General features: G+C 43.5%; 1 protein-coding gene across 2 annotated transcripts in view; it reads right to left on the reverse strand.

Annotated features, from left to right (window-relative positions):
- Positions 1 to 20343, reverse strand: part of RCAN3 (RCAN family member 3) — a 36160-nt gene extending 15817 nt beyond the window's left edge. For both annotated transcript variants that reach the window (XM_046015881.1, XM_046015885.1), the window contains exons 1-2: positions 20080 to 20343; positions 11904 to 12155 (exon numbers count right to left, since the gene is read on the reverse strand). In XM_046015881.1, the coding sequence (XP_045871837.1) occupies positions 11904 to 12098 (195 nt within the window). In that variant the 5' untranslated portion in view covers positions 12099 to 12155; positions 20080 to 20343. The remainder of the gene's footprint in view (positions 1 to 11903; positions 12156 to 20079) is intronic.
- Between the last annotated feature and the right edge of the window lie 880 nt (positions 20344 to 21223).

Below are 21223 nucleotides of genomic sequence, written 5' to 3' on the forward strand. Positions count from 1 at the left end.
CATCCACATGGGAAAGAGGGTGGACTGTGGCAGTTACATACAGACCCACTGACTGCGTAAGTGAATAATAAGATATCGGAAGCTAGTCTTCTCTCTGCCAAATAGGACTTACAAACCAGAAACAGGAGAAAACTAGAAATGAATTCCTTAGTGCCGGACTGGATTTGGAAGTATAACTGAAAACACACAGATGCGTGTATCTAGATATTTCCTGACTCTGTCCGCCGATATGTCCAGGGACAGTGGTAGCTGACTCGCACGTATATCCTGGTTTCTGATACAGTTCTCCGCTGGAAGGAGTCAGGGCTCCTTGGAGAAGTGTCTGGATCTAGGGCTCGGCAGGCAAGGTACAGAATAATTCTGGAATACTTTGTTGTGTTTGAGAGTTTAAAGGCGTACTCAGGAATGATGTGCACGTGTCAGAGACACAGAAGCCATCTTGAACCAAGGACAAATCAAAGTCATGACAGTTAACAGGTTATAACCAAGGAACAAGATCAGAGACCATGAACTGTACGGATATAAATAAATGAATATGTTAAAACTCTGATGGCAGAAACAGGACATTTACAAACACCTCCCACAAAATAATTACTAATTACAAGGAGAACGAGAATAACTCGACAGTGGTCATGCCTGGTAGACACCACCTTAGTCAAGGGCTCCAAGTGAATTTTTTGGGAGTGGGTCCAAGGTCACCACCTGACAGGACGTAATGACAAGAGCATCACTTCTGTGACATTCCCGCCAAAGACACACAACCTCAATCTAATCCCGAGGAAACGTCCCACAAGCCCGAATTGAGAGACATGCAATAAAATAACCAGCCTATATCCTTTGAGTGTGAACCCCCAGACAGACCTGGGGAGACCAGACATCCTCCCAGACTGAAGGAGACTAAAGGCGTCTGACAGCTAAATGCAATGCTTCAAAAGGAGCTGGATTTTCTGATATAAAGGACATTATTGAGACAACTGGCAAATCTTGAATGGGAGCCTGGGGATGAGAAGGGTGTAATACACCAGTGTTAATTTCCTGAGTTTTATGTTTTCTGCTAGGAGACGGTCCTTATTTGCAGGAAACACATATTGTAGTATTGGGGTGATGGCCATCGTTGTTGGCAACTTAACCTCAAAATGGTTCAGGAAAAAAAAAAAAGGCTCTTTGTGCTCCCAAACCAGTAAAGATATTTTGATATGTACTCCCAATATATTTTACTTATCTACACACACATACATATGTTACAGACTTGTTGTGGTACCCTTATATCATCTATAAAACTCATAAAAATAGAATGTATATCAGATTAGGAAATAAAAGAAATAAAAGGACATGGTCATTAAAATTAGTTTATGAAGCTTCCACATAAGCCTTGGGGGGTACTGGCATCCTGACCCCGTAGATGATGCTCCCAGGCTTATTCAGCACATACTTAATAAGCGGCAAGGCTCAAAAGCCGGGCTCTGGGCCAGGCAGTGTGGCAGTGATACACGTGCCCATTCGGAGCTCGCTCACTCCTGAGTTCTCCCCACCCATGGAGCCCTGCTTTGGACAGATTAGGAACATCCACACTGGGATAATCCAGCTGTTTCTTAGAACCTGAGAGCCTTGAATCCTGCCTTGACTTGGGGAATGGCAGATCTTTCCCAACTGAAATGAGATTATTGGGGAAAAAAAATCTTTGATGTAGGATAGATGCCACTGTATGCGCTGATAAAGGTAAACTAGGAGGCATTTTGACTATCTGTACACATTAGAGAAAAGTTACTTGAATGATGGTAGGATAAATTTCAATTAAATTATAGGAAGCCAAGGATGACTCACTTATTACACTGGTTCTTGCTCATCATTCAGGTGTCGGCTCAAATGCCACTTTTTCAGACAGGTCTGCCCTGGCCACTCTCGTTAAAAATGACCACCCAGCAAGCCACTCCCTATCCCTCTACTATTTTATTTTCTTTGTGGTACATGTTATATTGGAACGTCTTACTCACTTGTTTGCGTGTCAATTTTTCTCTCCCTATGCTCCACGAGGGCTGGCACCTTTTCTCGTTCACCGTGGTCTCCCTAGAACCTGTAAATGACCGTGACTGGCACAGTGTTCAACGATACTGCTTACGTGCACTAAGCCAGACTGTGGAACCTGCAAACCCATGTCTAAGACCATGACAGCGAAGCTCCTTGTAAATTGGTGATATCTTACCGCCAGTCATTAGGATACCGAATTACCTAACGAACTGATCCAAGTCCTTTTTTTTTTTTTTTAAAGATTTTATTTATTTGTCAGAGAGAGAGAGAGAGAGAGAGAGCGCGCACAGGCAGACAGAGTGGCAGAGGGAGAAGCAGGCTCCCTGCGGAGCAAGGAGCCCGATGTGGGACTTGATCGGAGGACGCTGGGATCATGACCTGAGCCAAAGGCAGCTGCTTAACCAACTGAGCCACCCAGGCGTCCCCCAAGTCCTTTTTAACTCGGTTTTGAGACGATGTATTCACAATGGAAACCATAAATATAACTGAAGGTAACTGGAGATACCTTTTTCATTTCAGAAGATTCTAGGTATCTGAAAATAACTGTTATAATACACTGAGGTGTGTGGTCTGAGGACCCAGTGCAAGTCCATGAATTTGCTACTAGTCCATGCTAAGGCTCAGCAGAGAAATTGAGAAGAAGTGTCTAGAACCATTCTGGCAAGCTTACATTGCTGTGACATTAGTGCACTTTATGAAAACATCAGTCTGCGATAGTTTGGAGGAAAATACTGGTCCTCCACTGAGCAGTGAATCTGAGAAGCATTCATTTGTAGTTTACCCAGAAACGCATTAAAAAAATAACAAAAACGTGAATGACCAGGCTGGCAAAAATCTTAAATTCTGAGAAGAGAATGTATGGGAGATGCTGTGGTACACTGGAAACTCTTCTAACAAGGGGCTGGCAGGAATGCAAACAGGTACAAGCAACTTTAGACACCGCTGGATAGTATTTGCTAGCACTGAAGAAACGCAACCTTCCAAGCCAGAAGCATCCATCCTGTTATATCCCCTGAGGACTGCCCCTGCACCCCCACCTACAGAGGATGTACACAGAACATTTAGCATCACAGCAACTATCAAAAATAATCTAAATGTCCAACGTAAAAAGCGATAAACAAATTATGGTAATTTTATAGAATGGCACACTATACAGCAAGCGAAACAATACTTATTTCAACATGGATTAGTCTTACAGATAAAATGTTGAGGGGAAAAAAAAAGAATTCATACCATATGCCACTTATATACAATTTAAAATAATGTAAAATGTGATGTATTTCACTAGTGTTTTACAGTTTTTAGCGTTTAGATCCTGAAGGTATCTTCTTAGACTTATACTTCAACATTTCATGGTGCTACTGTGACTGGTAACATTTTTTAAATTTCAGTTTCCAAATGTTTACTGCTAGCATATAGACGGTACAGCTGATTCTGTGTATTGACCCCATATCCTACAATCTTTCTGAACTCACTTACTAGTTCTGACAGTCAATATGTTGATTCCTTTCCAAATGGACAATCATGTCAATTGCAAACAGAAAAATTTAAAAGTACAGTTAACCCTTGAAGAACAGTTTGAAGTGTCGGTCCATTTATATATGGATTTTTTTTTTAATGTTTATTCGACAGAGAGAGATCACAAGTAGGCAAAGAGGCAGGCAGAGAGAGAGGAAAGCAGGCTGCTCGCTGAGCAGAGAGCCCGATGTGGGGCTCGATCCCAGGACCCTGGGATCATGACCTGAGCTGAAGACAGAGGCTTTAACCCACTGAGCCACCCAGGCGCCCCTGTATATGGATTTTTTTAATGCAGTATAGTCCTGTACATGTGATTTTAATAACATTTTTTCTTGTGATTTTAATAAATTTTTTTCTAGCTTACTTGATTGCAAGAATCCAGTACATAGTATGTATAACATATAAAGTATGTGTTAATTGACTATGTTATTGGGAAGGCTTCTGGTCAACAGCAGACGATTAGTTGTGAAATTCTGAGGGAAATCCAAAGTTTTTAACTCCATGGAGGGTGAGTGTTCTTAACCCCAGCACTGTTCAAGGATCAACCATAGTATATGCACATACAGTTAAGTGGAAGCAGAAGACAGACCAATATTTGATCACTGGACCTACAAATATGGCAATTTCATATGGTCAGACTTAATAAAAAGTTGAAATTGCATGGGAAATCATAAGCACTGAGTTCAGGGTAATAGTTATCTGTGAGAGGAGACACAAGGGGTTCGATTACATTAGTAAAATTTTATTAGCTAAATTGGGTGGCCACATGGGTTTTCTTTACGTTAGTCTTTATCCTTTTTTTTTTTTTAAGATTTCATTTATTTCTTTGACAGAGAGAGATCACAAGTAGACAGAGAGGCAGGCAGAGAGAGAGGAGGAAGCAGGCTCCCTGCTGAGCAGAGAGCCAGATGGGGGACTTGATCCCAGGACCCTGAGATCATGACCTGAGCCGAAGGCAGTGGCTTACCCACTGAGCCACCCAGGCGCCCAGTCTTTATCCTTCTTGCATGACCTAAAAATTGCCCTTTGTTTAAGAGCTCGGGATGGTGCCTTCACACAAGATAAATAACCAAACTTGGAAGTTATTCGCCTGTGTCTTACCTGGACTCCTTGGGTGAGCAGAGGCCAAGGCAAGGTCGCACACAAGGGAGCCTGTTTGGGGAACTGACTGCATGGGACAGAGAGGAAACAGTGAAAACAGGGAAGGACGGAAAGCCAGTCCTTCTCCTGTCCCGGTTTTGTTATCAAGCTGGTCACCTCTGTGGCCAGCCGGGCTGTGACCTGGCCGGGAGCCCTGAGAAGGCGGTAAGAAGACCCTCAGAGCTGGCTTCAGTGTCAGGAGAAGGGGGGCTTATTCACTGGCTCTAGTCTCCCACTGGTCAAGGGTTGCCCTGTGGGAAGCTGACTCCCTCGCATTTTCCTTTTTGCACAGGCGTCAGCACAGCCCAGCCACCCCACACAGGCAGCAGAGAAACGCTGGGACGACATGCAAGGTTATGATATAGCAGAGGCTGGCGGCCGAGGTTATACCTGCGCACAGCTGGCTGCTTGAGCAACAGCTGGAGTGAGGAGGTGGGCCAAGAGGACGTGCAGTGGGGCAACAGAGGCGCCCAATACATACAAATCACACACACACGTGTGTAATATGTATGTGTGTGTATATGCACATGATACACGTATGTATATATAAAAGCATATTACAAAGAATGTTAAGCTCAAGAAAAATGGGTTCTTTTTTTAAACATCTTTTTACATACTTTTATTGTGGTAAAATATACAAAACACAGCATTTGCCATTTTAACCATTTTTAAGTGTACAATTCCGTGGCATTAAATATCGTCACACTGTTGTCAAACACCACTACCCATCTTCAGAACTCTGTCGTCATCCCCAACTGAACCTCTGGGCCCACTAAACTGGAACTCCCTGCTCCCCACTCCCTCTGGCCCTGGCAACCACCTTTCTACTTTGCATCTCTCCGAGCCAGGCTACTCTCTCTCACAGATGAGGAGTTATACAATACTCGTCCCCTTGTGCCTCTCATTTCACTTCGTATGTCTTTCAAGGGTCATGCACGCTATCACATGTATCAGAACATCCTTCACTTTTAAAGGTGAATAACACTCCACTGGATCCATACGCCGCCCTTTATGCATTTATGCATCGATGGACCCTTGGGTTCTTTCTGCCTCTTGGCGTTGTGAAGGAGGCCGCTATGAACACCGGTGCACAAATACCTCCTCAAGTCTCTGCTTTTTATTTTTAAAGATTTTATTTATTTATTTGACAGAGAGAGAGAGAGAGAGAGATCACCGGTAGGCAGAGAGAGAGGGGGAAGCAGGCTCCCCGCTGAGCAGAGAGCCTGATGCGGGGCTCAATCCCAGGATCCTGAGACCATGACCTGAGCCGAAGGCAGAGGCTTAACCCTCTGGGACACCCAGGCACCCGAGTCCCTGCTTTTTATTTATTTATTTAATTTTTAAAAATATTTTATTTTTTTGACAGAGAGAAATCACAACTAGGCAGAGAGGCAGGCAGAGAGAGAGGAGGAAGCAGGCTCCCCGCGGAGCAGAGAGCCCCATGTGGGGCTTGATCCCAGGACCCTGGGATCATGACCTGAGCCGAAGGCAGAGGCTTTAACCCACTGAGCCACCCAGGCGCCCCAGTCCCTGCTTTTTAAATGGCTTTTTAAACATATCCAGAAGCAGCGTCCTGGACCTTATGGTAATTCTATGCTTAAAATTCTTTGAGGAACTGCCCCAGTTTTTGACAGCAGCTGCACCATTTTGCATTCTTACCAACAATGCATGAAGGTTCCAATTTCTCCACATCCTTGTCGACACCTGCTCTGTTTTTAGGATAGCAGCCATCCTAATGGGTGTGAGGCGGCATCTCACTGTGATTTTGATTTGAACTGCCCTAATGGTTAGTGATGGTGAGCATCTTTTCCTGTGCTTATTGGCATTTGTGTATCTTCTCTGGGGAAATGTCTAAGTTCTTTGCCCATTTTTCAACTGGGTTGTTTGGTTTTTGTTGTGGAGTTTTAGGATTTCTTTATATATTCCGGATAATAATCCTTTACAGGATAATATGACTTGAAAACACTGCCTGCCATTCTGTGGGACTGCCTTTCCTGCCTTTCACTGATGGTGTCCTCTGACGTACACATTTTAAATTCTGATAAAATCCAACTTGTTTTTTTCTATTGCCTGTGCTTTGGGTGTCATATCCAAGAAATCATTGCCAAATCCAATGTCAAGAAGCTTTCCTCTGTTATCTTCTAAGAGTTCTATGGTTTTAACTTCTGAGAGTTTTATGGTTTTTACTGTGACATTTAGGTCTTTCATCCATTCTGAATTAAATTTTGCATAAGGTCTAAGATAAGGGTCCAACTTCATTCTTTTGCATGTGGATCTCCATTTCCTCCAGAACCTTTTGTTGAAAGACTGTCCTTTCCACATTGAATGGTCTTGGCACCCTTGTTGAAAATCATTTGACTACATGTGCCAGGGTTCATTCTGGGCTCTCTATTCTATCGCATTGGTCAATATGTTCATCTTTATGCCAGAAAAACAATGGCTTTTAAAAAGATTTATTGAAATATAACTGACATATATGTACCCACACCGTTTTGATTACTGTAGCCCTGTAATAAGGGACATATCTTAACATAATAAAGGCCATATATGATAAGCCCAAAGCTAATATCACATTCAATGATGAAAAGGTGAAAGCCTTTCCTCAAAGATGAGGAACAAGACAAAAATGCCCACACTCACTACTGCTATTCCACACAGTATTGGAAGTCCTAGCCAGAGCATTAGGTGAGAAAAAGAAATAAAATGCATCCAAATCGGAAAAGAAGTAAAACTGTCACCATTTGCAGATGACATGATATCACAGGAAACCCTAAAGACTTAAAAAAAAAAACCCACAACCTGTTAAAACTAATAAATTCAGTAAAGCTGAAGGATACAGAATACACAAAGATATGTCGTATTTCTTATATTTATAACAAACTACCAGAAAGAGAAATTAAGAAAACAATCCCATTTATACTTGCATCAAAAAGTGTAAAATATGTAGGAATAAATTTAACCAAATAGGTAAAAAATGATTTTGAAGATATTGAAAACTATAAGATAGAAATGAAAGAAACTGAAGAATTTATAAATAAATGGAAAGATATTCATGCTCATGGACTGGAAGAATCATTATTGTTAAAATGTCCACACTACCCAAAGCAATCTATAAATGCAAAGAAATCGCTATTGAAATTCCAATGGCATTTTTCGGAGAAATAGAATCCAGAATCCTAAAAATTGTACAGAACTATAAAAATTCCTGAATAGCCAGAGCCATCTTGAGAAAGAACAAAGCTGGAGGATCACACTCCCTGCTTTCAAATGGTATTACAAAGCTATGATAATTAAAACACTATGGCCCTGGTGTAAAATCAGACACACAGGTCAATGAAACAGAACTAGAGTGTGGGGAAAGAAACCCACGTATACACGGTCAATTAATTTTTTTTAAAGATTTATTTATTTATTTGAGAGAGAGAGATTGAGAGAGAGAGAGAGAGAGCGTGCATGAGAAGGGAGAGGGTCGGAGTGAGAAGCAGACTCCCTGCTGAGCAGGGAGCCTGATGTGGGACTTGATCCAGGACTCCAGGATCATGACCTGAGCCGAAGGCAGTTGCTTAACCAACTAAGCCACCCAGGGGCCCCAGTCAATTAATTTTCAACAAAGGAGCCAAAAGCATACGATGGGAAAAGAACAGTCTCCTGAGTAAATGGTGCTGGGAAAACTGGACAGCAACACACAGAGAATGAACTCCAACCATTATCTTACACCACATATAATAATTCATCCAAAAATGGATTAAAGCCTTGATGTAAGACTGTAAACTATAAGAAATCCTAGAAGAAAAAAACAGGTGATAAGCTCTTTGTCACAGGTCTTGGCAATGATTTTTTTTTTTTAATCTGACACCAAAACCAAGAGAAACAAAAGCAAAAGTAAGCAGGACTACATCAAACTGAAACACTTCTACACAGCAGAGGAAACTGACAAAATGAAAAGGCAACCTACTGAACAGGAGAAACTAGTTGCAAGTCATGTATCTGGTTAAGGAGCTAACATCCAAAATATACAAAGAAACTCATAAACTGAATAGAAAAAACCCACACAATCTGATTTGGAAAATGGGCAGGAGATCTGAATAGCCATTTTTCCAAAGAAGACATACAAATGCCCAACAGGTATACCAAAAGATGCTCAACATCACTAGTCGTCAGGGAAATGCAGATAAAACCACCGGATATCACTCTCACACCTGATAGTGTCAAAAAGAGAGGAGATAAGTGTTGGCAAGGATGTGGAGAGAAAGGATCCCTTGTGCACTACTGGTGGGAATGTAAATTGGTGTAGACACTGTGCAAAACGGTATGGAGGCGCCTCAAAAAATTAAAATGATCCAGCAATTCCACTTCCGGGTATTTATCCCAAGAAAACAAAAACATGAACTTGAAAAGATATCTGCACCCCCATGTTGACTGCAGTATTATATACAATAGCAAAGACATGGAAACGGCCTCAGTGTCCATCGACGGGTGAATGGATAAAGAAAATGTGGTGTGTGTGTGTATGCTTGTACACACACACACGCACACAGAGGCACACAATGGAATGTTATTCGGCCCTTTAAAAAAAATGAAATCTTGCCGTTTAGGACAACATGTATGGACCCTGAGGGCATTATGTAAAGTGAAATAAGTCAGACAGAATTAGGCAATTACCGTATGATCTCTTTTAGATGGGGGATTCAAAAAACAAAACAAAATGAACTCATAGATACAGAGAAGAGACTGGTGGTTGCCAGAGGCACAGGGAAATGGGGTGGCAAATGGGTGAAGGTGGCCAAAAGGCAGAAACTTCCAGTTATAAACTAATATTCTGCAGCTGCAGATATTACCAGTAAGGCTTTTATACAAAATTTACCATGACTAAGAACCGTATATAAAATGAAGTCCACTGACTGAACTGCTCCTAGAATTTCTAATGATACGACTTCCAATTTAATTTAGGTTAGATATAATCTCAAAAGGTTTTCAAATGAAAATAAATCAATAAGAACTTACCACTTTGGCAAGTGAAAAAAAACTTCCTAGGTTACACATAAGAAAAAAAAAAAAAGAAGTTGGAACGGATATGATTATGAGGTTTTTTTTTTTTTAAGATTTACTTATTTATTTATTTGACAGATTGAGAGATCACAAGTAGGCAGAGAGGCAGGCAGAGAGAGAGGAGGAAGCAGGCTCCCCGCGGAGCAGAGAGCCCGATGCGGGGCTCGATCCCAGGACCCTGAGATCATGACCTAAGCCGAAGGCAGCGGCTTAATCCACTGAGCCACCCAGGCGCCCCTGATTATGAGGTTTTTTGAAAGAATCCTTAGGAATATAATTTTAAGATAAAACTAGTAACATGTGTGGGTCTTTCATGGCTCACAAATAAACAACAAGGTCTATGTAATTATTATATAAAAATGCAGAGCTCTTAAAACTTTTGAGAAAACTAGGAAGGATGATTTCAAACGGTCTGCATCATGGCTGAGCTTGAGAAAGAAACGAAAACAAAGCTGAAAGGGGTACAAAACTGGCGGTTCCCCCTCACTCTACCCCGCCTTCTTAACCGGGGCCCCTCCCTTCGGGCTCTCCCTCCACCTCCACCGCCCTGATCTTCACACGTTGTCCACAGACATTCCTAATACGGACTTCTCATCACCCCTTTGCTCAGAAGACTGTTTCCCGAAGAAGGGCAAACCCCTTGGAACTTTGCAGGACGTCCCACGCTCACCTTTCCAGCTGGATTTAACTTCACCTTGGCTTCGTCTCCCCTGTGCACCTGCCACAAGAGCTCCTCCCTGAAGTGTCCGCACTTCCTGGAGTCAGCTCATGGGCTCGTTCTGTTCCCTGTGGCCAGAATTCCCCTTCCCTTCCCTGCTAACCTCCTCCCCGGCTCGCCCCGCTCTTCTCCAATGACGTCTCCCCGGATGATCTTTCCCTCCAGCTGGCTGTCCTCCTGTCCTCTGACACCTCAATGTACTTCCAAGTGCCTCGAAAGCCACTAGTGTTCCATCTTATGCCGAATTACTTATCATCTCCCGGGCAGGACAGTACATGGTCTGAGGCAGAAGCTGCTTCTATTCCTACTCTTATCTCTGGAAGCAAGTGGCACAGTGCCTTACACACTTGAGTCTGTAATGAGTGAAACCATATGAAGTTCTCTCCAAGAAAGCCACTAGAAAATTCTTTGGGTGCACAGACAGAAAATTGGTATGTTGAGAAAAAAGTCTCAGCACATGCAAAATTTCTACCAATGACAAGAATATTTACTTTGGTATGACTGAGACCTATAGGCTTTTGTGAGGTCATGATGGAAAAAAAAAAAAGCCACACACAAAACCTCTCTTTCCAGGTAAATAATGAATGAACTAAAGGAGAGTAGCCTTTAAAAAATAAATTCAGTCATTTTTCCCCAAACTGTATAAAGTAATACAAGAAATGCTAACAATTCTGTTACAATGAATTTATAAATAGTCCTAATTATGTAATCAGCCTCAGAAAAAGCTTAAAACACTTCTGGCTTATATGAATTTACTCCCAAGTAATAGGAAGCCAGGATAAAAATCACTAGCTTTTCCTTAATCACAGGCTCCAAAAATGAAAGAATGAATGAATGAATGAATGAGGACTTCGTAAGACCTGGTTCAGAGTTCACTATAAACCAGTGCTTCTCAAAGTATTTGTGGGGAAAGGGCTAATTTTGAAATACTTCCTATGTCTTGCAGACCAGGACGCTCATAAAATACAATTAAAAATGTTGCAGCAATGTCTAAGCCTTGATGCGTGCTTTTCTTTTTTTTTTTAATAGACTATCTTGGCCACACCTCTGGATTACTTTTAATGGATAGGACCCTTCTCTGCTCTTAGCTCTATTGGTTTTGGGTTGTTTTTTTTTTTTTCAGTTTTTGTTTTGTTTCTATTTATTTATTTGACAGACAGAGATCACAAGTAGGCAGAGAGGCAGGCAGAGAGAGAGAGAGGGGAGGAAGCAGGTTCCCTGAGGAGCAGAGAGCCTGATGCGGGGCTCGATCCCAGGACCCTGGGATCATGACCTGAGCCGAAGGCAGAGGCTTTAACCCACTGAGCCACCCAGGCACCCCGATGCGTGCTTTTCGTACATGTCACGGGCCAGGAACGAACTCGGCAAATGCGCAGCAGCGATCTGCTCCTTCCCCGCGGCCCCACTGAACCCGCTACCAAATGCAGGGGAAGGCAGGAAGCGTGCCTACCTTCTGCTGTTGCTCCTCAAACACCGCTTCGTGGACACTGCAAGCAAAAAGTGAGGTAGGCAGATCACTGAAATCCATCATCTCTTCCAAATCATCTTCATTTTCACCAAAAACCATCTCTTCTTCCTCTTCTTGGTCACTGCTACAGAGATCTGACTGGCTGTCATTCCAAGACTTCATTGTGTCCCCCAGCATTATCCCCTAACAGCAGGTCTTCTCCGTTTTTAAAGTCCTAAGGTGTCTACAAGGCATCTGGTGTTAAAAAACAAAACAGCAAAAAAATAAGATTGTGGAAGGCCAAATACTGTTTCAGTCAATTCCCAAGACAGCAATTCATCAACGGAAGCAATCGTGTTCAGGAAAGATAAACCGGAGTCTTAAATCAATTCATTACAGTCCTCACAAATTCTACATGTTCTACTCTGCTTAGCATATTTTATCTCGTATATTTCACTGGCAATGACATAGGACCAAAAAAAGGCAAAAAAGTTTTCTAGTGGAATTGGGGAAAAAAATGGGGGGCGGGGGCAATACAAAACGAGTGAATCTGTACACTAGTTTACAAGCAGTAGGAAGGAAAATGTGAACCAGAACTGCCTTCACATATTTGTTTTGGGTTTTTGGTCTACAACACTGAAACTGGCAGCGTTTTAAAACCCACACGATTCTTTCACCATCTGCACCGTGAAATCTGTCTGCAAGGACATGACTTCACCCTTCTTCACCAGTCTGTTCTTTTTGCCTACACTCCCGAAGAATTAAGTTCAACAGAACCAGAAGTTCTATATAAAGTAGGTCTTTGTTAATATTAGAAATATTTAGGACACCTGGGTGGCTCAGTCGGTTAAGGGTCTGACGCTTGATTTCGGCTCAGGTCATGATCTCAGTGAGATCATGGTGAGATCGAGCTCTGCGTCAGGCTCTGTGCTGGGTGTGGAGCCTGCTGAAGAGTCTCTCTCGTCCTCTCCCTCTGCCCCCCTGAAATAAATAAATTAAACAACAAAAAGAAATATTTTAAAAAGGCAAAATCTGACACAGACAACAATCAAAGAGATGTCCTTTTTCTGAGCATTTAAAAATTAATTTTAACTCCAAGGCACTGAGCTGATAGTGTTCCTTTGTTAAATAATGGAACAGAGTCTGTCTTCCATGGACTTTACGTGCACGTCTGTCTCTTCTGATGAACTCCAAGCACAGTGCCTTGAGCATAACGTATTTCAATATGCTGAAATGGAATTTAAGAAATACCAATCGGGCACAGAAAAATTAAGTACTCACGATTACTAGTACCTTAATACTACTTCATTTGTGATCTGCCATGTTATTTCAAAGAACAAAATGCTGTAAAAATATTGCTTATACAGAGTACATGACAGATGTTAATGATAGGCTAAAAAGATCAGAGTTTTTTTTTTTCTTTTCATTATTCTACTATGCCCATCAGGAAAGACTAATCCCCAAAAGTAAAATCCTTACTCATTTTAATAAATGTTTTCTGGGGGTGCCTGGGTGGCTCAGTCGGCTAAACATCAGCCTTCGGGTCAGGTCATGTTTCCAGGGTCCTGGGATCAAGCCCCACATCAGGCTCCCTGCTCGGTGGGAAGCCTGCTTCTCCCTCTCCCACTCCCCCTGCTTGTGTTCCCTCTCTGGCTGTCGCTCTGGGTCAAATAAATAAATAAAAATCTTAAAAAAAAAAAAAAGAGAGAAAATTTAAAAAATTAAATATTTTCTGAATGCCTGTTGCATGACAGGTATTATTAGGGATATTAGATGGGTAAGAAATAGTTCTTATCCTCAAGGAGCTCCCACCAAAGCAGAATTTCTTCTCCTCCACAATGCTAACCGCTTCTAAAGGAATTCTGTTCCACGAATTAGCTCCTATACTTTCAATTTCTCCTTCTCCATCTGTTCCTTTTCCTCAGCGAACACACACCTATTTAAGATTTCCCATCCCCACTCACCCAATCTTAAAAAATAAAAAACAACACCTTTCCTTGTGGATTCTACCTGCCCCTCCATCTACGTCTCCACCTGCCTCTCCCTCACCTTTCCTACCAATTCCCCTTCTGCTGTGCTGTTCCTCAACCACGGTCGCCGGCAAACTGGGTGCCACCGGACTTCTACCATGTCGTGGGGCTGACACTGCCCTCACAGGCCTGCGTCTGCAGCACCAGGCACTGCTGCCCACCCGCTCGCCCCACAACCTGGCAGGGCCTCTTGCTTCCGGGTCCCCCTCCTTCCTGGCGCTCCCTCCTCCCCACCGCTTTGTCGATGGCTCCTCGGTCTCCACCTACCCTCTTGACTTGGGCTCTTTGAGGTTTCATCCCCTTCCTTCCTCCTCCTCTGATTCTTCTTGGGCGGTTTCACCCACACTCCAGCATTTAACCACTTAACCACCGGGGCTGCTCAGCTGTGTCTCCTGCTTACCCTAAGGTTCACACACACACACCGCACGGGCCTGAGGCTGCCTCTCACTCTCCACAGTCGACTGTGAGCTGGGAAGGGTGTCACCAGAGCAAGAGCAGAATTTGGGGCAATGAAGGGGAGGGGAGAGCTTGGAAAAAGTATACGACCCCAAGAGATTCCGATCTGCTTCTCGCTCTTTCCGGCCTACACACACCGAAAATCACTGGTCTGTGTGATTCATATATCCAGACTCAACCTCCCTCTCTGGAGTTCCAGACTTGTCTTTCTGGCCTTCGACTATACATATCTACCTGGGTAGCAAACAGGTACTGCCGTTATTTTAAACATTATACCTCTAATTAGATGATTGTGCCGGAAATCTCCAATCTGGAAAGGGGCCTGGTGCGGGGGTGTGGGGGAGGACGTTATCTCACTGGAGCTTTCACGGTCATCTTTTGAGACCAAGCTGTCACTTAGCATTCATAGCTCTCTGAGCACTTTGTTCACTTCTCTATTATATACTTATCCACAACTATTTGTTTACAAATCACTCCTAGCTACCAGACTGGCAGCGACTTTGAGTCCCGAGTCCCTGGCAGAGTTTTTGGCTCACAGTACATGCTTAATAAGGACTGCTGAGTGAAAGCAGATAGCACTACGTTTACCCCACTGATTATTATTCTTTTTAGATTTAAGTTATTTATGTGAGACAGAGAACCCAAGTGAGGGGGAGGAAGGAACAGAGGGAGAAGCAGACTCCCCACTGAGCAGGGAGCCTGATGCGGGACTCTATCCTAGGACCCTGGGGTCATGACCCAAGCTGAAGACTGACGCTTAGCCAACTGAGCCACCCAGGCGCCCTGGAAAATTAAGTTTCCCCATGGATGTTATGGACAGACTTAAAGATTTTCAGCAGAAAAATGTTGGGGTGCATTCCAGGCAAAGCTAACAGTTCATGGACAGAGACAGGACAGATCGGCATGCACAGAGATCTGACGTGGCCACAGGGTACCGTACTTGTGGGGTGGCATGACACAGACTTAAAAAGGGGGTGTGGACCAAACTCCTTGAAAGTAGAGTTACAGAGTCCTGATATAAAAACCAGTCAATGTCAGCATGCCAATGAAGGCCTTCAGGCAGGGAAATGATATAACCAACCCAGTTTAACTTTTAATACCACTAAAAGTAGACTGTCTTTATATCTTATCTCTTATGGAGGCACTAATATTTTTAATCTCGCCCCACTCCCAATCCATTAAAGAGGTGAAGAAAATACTGTGCCTGGTAATTTGGAGGCTGGAAAGCTGGAGAGGAGTGAATTTCTAGATTTGGAAATATGAGAAAATCAACCAAATTTTGATAAGATTTTTGTTTGTTTGTTTCAAGATCCTTCCTCCAACCCCTGAAAAGGGGTAAAAAAAAAAAAAAAAAAAAATCAGAGCACAGGAAACAATCCCTAACTTGACTTAAAAAAAAAAAAAAATTCTTAGAATGTTACACCTTTATTTCCTGTTTTCTACCTACACTCTGGGGTAACTTTCTTTTGAAAAAATTTCAAAAAGAAAAGTAAGAATACTACAAGGAATGCCTGTACACTCTTTACCCAGAGTTACTGATTAATTAATTTATGCCCATTTTTAAAATCGTTCTAATCATATACCTTTTCCCCTGAACCACTGAATGTAAGATAAATGTGCTGTCTTTACTCCTAAGTATTTCACTGTGTAAGAACAAGACCATTTTCTTACACAATCCACAGACACTGGTAATACTGTTACCTAAGTCAGCATCTATATTCAAATTTTGTCAGTTATCCAAATAATGTCTTTATGGTTATTTTCTCTTCAAATTTTTTAGGTTATTGTTAAATAATCTGCTTTTTGTCCCAAGAGATTTCTTTCTTTTTTTTTTTTTTTTAGATTTTATTTATTTATTTGACAGAGAGAGATCACAAGCAGGCAGAGAGGCAGGCAGAGAGAGAGGAGGAAGCAGGTTCCCCACTGAGCAGAGAGCCCAATGCGGGGCTCGATCCCAGGACCCGAGACCATGACCCGAGCCGAAGGCAGAGGTTTAACCCACTGAGCCACCCAGGTGCCCCTGTCCCAAGAGATTCAAATAACCTTTATAGTATTGCTACATTTTTTTTTCACTTATACATTACTGTATATTTGATACACTTTAAAAGACTGGATTTTGGGGTGCCTGGGTGGCTCAGTTGTTTAAGCACCCGACTCTAGATTGGACTGGGAGCATGATCTCAGGGTCAGGAGATCAAGCCCTGCTTCAGCTCTGTGTTAGGTGTGGAGCCTGCCTAAGATTCTCTCTCTCTCTGCCCCACCCCATGCTCTCTCCTTCACTCCCTCTCTAAAAAAAAAAAATCAATAAAAATAATAATAATTAAAAAAAAAGGATGGATTGATGATTTATCATAGTAACTGCAAACAAGTTTGAACAGTCTTTAAGTATATCTCGGGAAGAGTCAGGCTCCATTATTAATTTTCTAGATTCAAACTCTGGCTCCCCCAGTACTCTATATTAGGCAAATTATTTTGCTTCCCTTCCTCTTTCCTCAACTGTAAAACAGAATTATAAAATAATAACCCTTACTTAATAAGGATGTTAGAAAGATTAAATGCTAAGTGCTCAGAACAATGCTTTGTATACAGTTAGTGCTCAACCATTATTTTCACACAGGCACAATCTACGTCAGGGCATTGTTGGGTTGAAAGGATGCCAAGAATACCAGAACCATCAGTGGAACAGATATTAAAACAATAAAGTGAGAAAAATACATAACCAAATAATTTAATTCCAAGCAACAAAAAGGCCACAAAAGATAAAATGAATACTTTGTATCATTTCAAGAAAACTGTTCAGTGGCAGATGGACAATGAAAAGGGCTCAGAGCAACCCCTGACAGTAGTAATAGGGCTCCAGGAAGAACACATTTAAAATTTAAAAACAGACAGCTAGCTGAAAAAAAAAAAAAGGCCACAGTGCTTTTTTTATGGGTTTCATGGAATTTTATGTTGTAATTCAGTGCCCACAATATCAGAGATACTATCTTTCAGATGATAGTTCTCTTGCTGAACTTGCTGAAGGCAAACCAGGACATTTTTCTGGATATAGCCTAAGACAACACCATCGACCATTTCATAATTTTCTGACAACATAACTGCAGTTAGATTTGAACAGAAAAAGAGAGCTGATCAAAATCAACCAGTGGACATGACAATCTTAGCACATCTGTAAAGAAATCATCCTAGATGGTGACTTCCCTGGTAGAAGCTTGGTTTTATTAAGACAAAGGAGAAAGTTACAAAACTACATTGTTTCTATGTTGTTGGTCCTGGAGTTGTTGCAAACTCTATCCCACTCCAACTATTATAAGATCAAACCTTGGTTTAACAGAAAAGGCTGAACCAATATCCTCCAGCTTCTGTAAGCAAAGGTCTGTGCTAATCAGGGTTTAGCATCATCTCAGGGCAACTGTAGCTGTGGCTGGCTTCTGGCAAATCGTTTCTTCATGGATATATCAAATGAGTGGAAAACTAGTGACCATCTGCTCTACTACAAGCCTTGTGACAAAAGTAATCCATCAAGACAAAACATCAGGCACGTGCATTTGACTTTGTATTTTAAGCTTTGATCGGAAAAAGGTAAGTTCCTCCTCCGTTAGGATTTTATTTTTTATCATTATTCAAAATAGTACACTTCTCAACTTGGTTAACTTTTAAAATGCCTTAGCTAGATGCACTTTATTATTTTTTGATGTTTTCAAAATGAGACTGAACAATACTGGGAACAAGTACTCCCTTTCCGGCTCTACACATGCCTGATAAATAACCTTGCAGTAAGTCATCTGGCTTCTTACTCGTTCTCTCATATATAAAATAAGGACAATACTTATAGATGTTGTTGAACTACTGGATTCTTTTTTAAAACCTCAAAATCAGAATTTGGACTAAATTTCTTTTTTCAAAGAAACCCTCAGAATTGTCAGTATGGGGGCCCTGAGCTATCATGTAAGTCTCCAACTTCTATTCCCTCCTCATTTACCACTTATAGGTAGACTTGTACTGCTTTTCAGTAGTTGTGGGGAAGAAATATTTGGTGCAAAACTAAAGTAGGTGAAAATCAGATTTTTGTAATTTTTATGTTTCAATGACCTATGCCCTCTTTTCACAGATAATTTAGAATCGGTCCTATTATAATCATTGAGTTTCAGTGCTCCACCAGGAATAGTGGTATTTCTTAGTGTGAGAGACAGAACAGAAACAAACAACAGCAAAACAATCAACTGTGGGATCATATGAAAATAATGGGTTTTAAAGACCTATTAAGGTAGAGAATATAAAAAGCTGATGCTATTTTGTGTATAAAATGTATATAACGCATTTTCCCTCACTATACCCTCTACACTCTAGAAGGAGAGTGGAGATCCACTGTCTGACCCCCACCTTCTGGGGAATTTGGGGGGGGGGGTCTAAATAACAAATGGTATTGAACTTTAGACCTTCTGTTATTTCACAGGCTTCAGCCTAATGGATTTCCAAATCGCACTGTTTATCACGATGTTTTGCTTAAGTCTTTCAACCAACAAATCCTCTGGCACCATACAAAATGTGCTTTCATTTGTAACCCCTGACATTCCACATATTTAAAAGCTTTACAAATGGGAAAAATCTCGTTTTCCCTAAAAGCGATGCAATCTCTTCCCACGCCAGGAAAGAAAAGGTTTGCGGAGGCAGTTAAACTTGAAGCTGATGGCACGGCTAAAGAACCGGCACAGTCCTCAAGCCTTTCTTCCTCCATCAGAAATTCCTCAAGACCAACAAAAAGTCCCTGCCCAAAGGTACAAATTTGTGTGAGGCACAAGAATCTATACCCCGGGTCTCCATGCTGTATTTTTTATAATTAAATAAATTGAACCAGAGCTAATGAAATAGTCTTAAATTATTCTGAATCCTATGCAATCACAGCTACAAATAAGTCAGTTGCTTCTCTTACCAAGGAGCACATCAGAGACTTCCATGAAATGCAGAGAATTCTATGAAAAGTGTAAATAACGTGTTGTGCTAGGTAATTTTCGATTGGGGGGGGAGAATATTTTTGGCTTTGAGCAACATACTAAAACATCACTTCAAAGAATCCTGGTTTGTCCCTGAGACACGGGTCTGACCTGCTCCCTACACCAGACTCGTAATCCCTAAAGGAGATGATCAGATTTTGCACGGAAGCTGGAGTGAGCAGCCTGCAAACAGACCACTGTCACTCTACCGGTCCAGGCAGCAGATGGAAGCAGACAGACAAGTTCCACGAAGTTAGTGAGTTAGTAAAGCGAAGGCTAGTCGTGCATTATCAAGGGGGTGGAGAGGGGCTTCAAACTCCCGGCCGTCCCTGTTTTACCAACGGCACCTTTCCTGCCTTAAGGGGCAAAATGGGACTGTGAGCTATTCAGAGTCGAACTGTTGCGAGAAAACTGCCGGTGGACAGGAGAGAAGAATTTTCTTGGTTCTGTTTTTCAAGGCACCACCCCAGAGCTGCCGGAGAAGACGCTGGGCACGAGAGGGACAAGACCCTGGACGCGCAGCATCTCTGGGGTCTGGGGCACCGGAACGCCCACCTCTCTCGGGTATCTGCAGACTGTTTCCGTCTATTTTTCTTTCTTTAACTTTCCGCACCCCGCGGCCCCCACGTTCCCCAGTGCTGCCTGAACACCGTGCTGGGAGAAGCCGCGCGCCGGCCCCACCCTGCGAAGGGGACTCACCTGCGCGCTCCGCCGCGGCAGGAAGGAGGGAAGGCGGGAAGGGGAGAGGCCCAGGCGGCCCGACAGGCTACGCGGGAGCCGGGGAGCCGCGAGGAGCGGGGGCCGGGGAGACAGCGGCGGGCGGCTGCCGGGACACAGTCCGCGCGGCTCCCGCCGCCCGCAGCCTAGCCGCCACGCCCTCGACGCTCGCGGGAGCCGCAGCCTCGCCGGGGGCGCGAGCGGCGTCAGGGCCCGGCCGGGCTGCCGGCGTCGCGCGCGCGTCCCCGCTCGGCGCAGGCGCCCGAGGTCGGCGGCCGGCAGGGGCGCGCGGGGCCCGGACGCCAGCAGGAAGCGGGCCCGCCCCTCGCGCGCGGCCTTGGGGGCGGGGCGGGGGTCCGACCGCGCGCGCGCGCGCGCACTTGGAGGGCACAGCTGGAGTTGCTGATTCCCGGGCCGCGGGGCGCTGGGGCTGGCTTTGCTGGAGCGGGGCTCTAAGTACCTGACGATAGAGCCTTTGGCGCCCTTTTCGTCTCCCACCGTGGCCAGAAATAGTTTCTCTCCTTCTCCCGTTGGCTCCGTGTGTCGGCCGCAAGAGGAGTTAGTGGGAGTATTAGACTATATACAGTGCGCCGCGTGCTTGGCGAGCTTTACCTCGTCTAACCTCACGGTGACCGGCGAACCGGATATTATTAGCTCGCTTTCACAGACGTGCTGGCTTGCCCGAGGAGAGGCGGCGGCTAGATGGGAGCTGAGCTGCTGGTAGCACCGAGGGTGCAGCTCCGCAGCCTGGTCTCTTCCTCGCAGTGGGATTCTGCCCCCGAATCCCGCCGCTGCCGCAGCCTCCTCCCCCTCCGCCAGTTCCCCGGTCCCTCTCCCTTCCCTCTTCTTCCTGTTTTACGAATAGAGCAAGCACTAAGCCAGTCAATGAGTTGTCCAAAGTTACAATGGTAGGCCTGGGGCTCTTTGGCCATCATCATCATCATCATTATTACTATATTTCCTTTTTCTTTTATCTTTTTACAAGGCATCTAAGCCAAGCTTGGAAGTGAACCTGTGCCTCACAGAGTGGGAAACAGAGGCAGAGGACAGGAAAGGGATTTGTCTTAAGGATGTGCAACTGGAAGAAAATCAGTTCTGATCACCCACCCCTAGCTCCCTCGGAGGC

Source organism: Meles meles, chromosome 1 (assembly GCF_922984935.1).
Source record: "Meles meles chromosome 1, mMelMel3.1 paternal haplotype, whole genome shotgun sequence".
Taxonomy (NCBI): Eukaryota; Metazoa; Chordata; class Mammalia; order Carnivora; family Mustelidae; genus Meles; species Meles meles.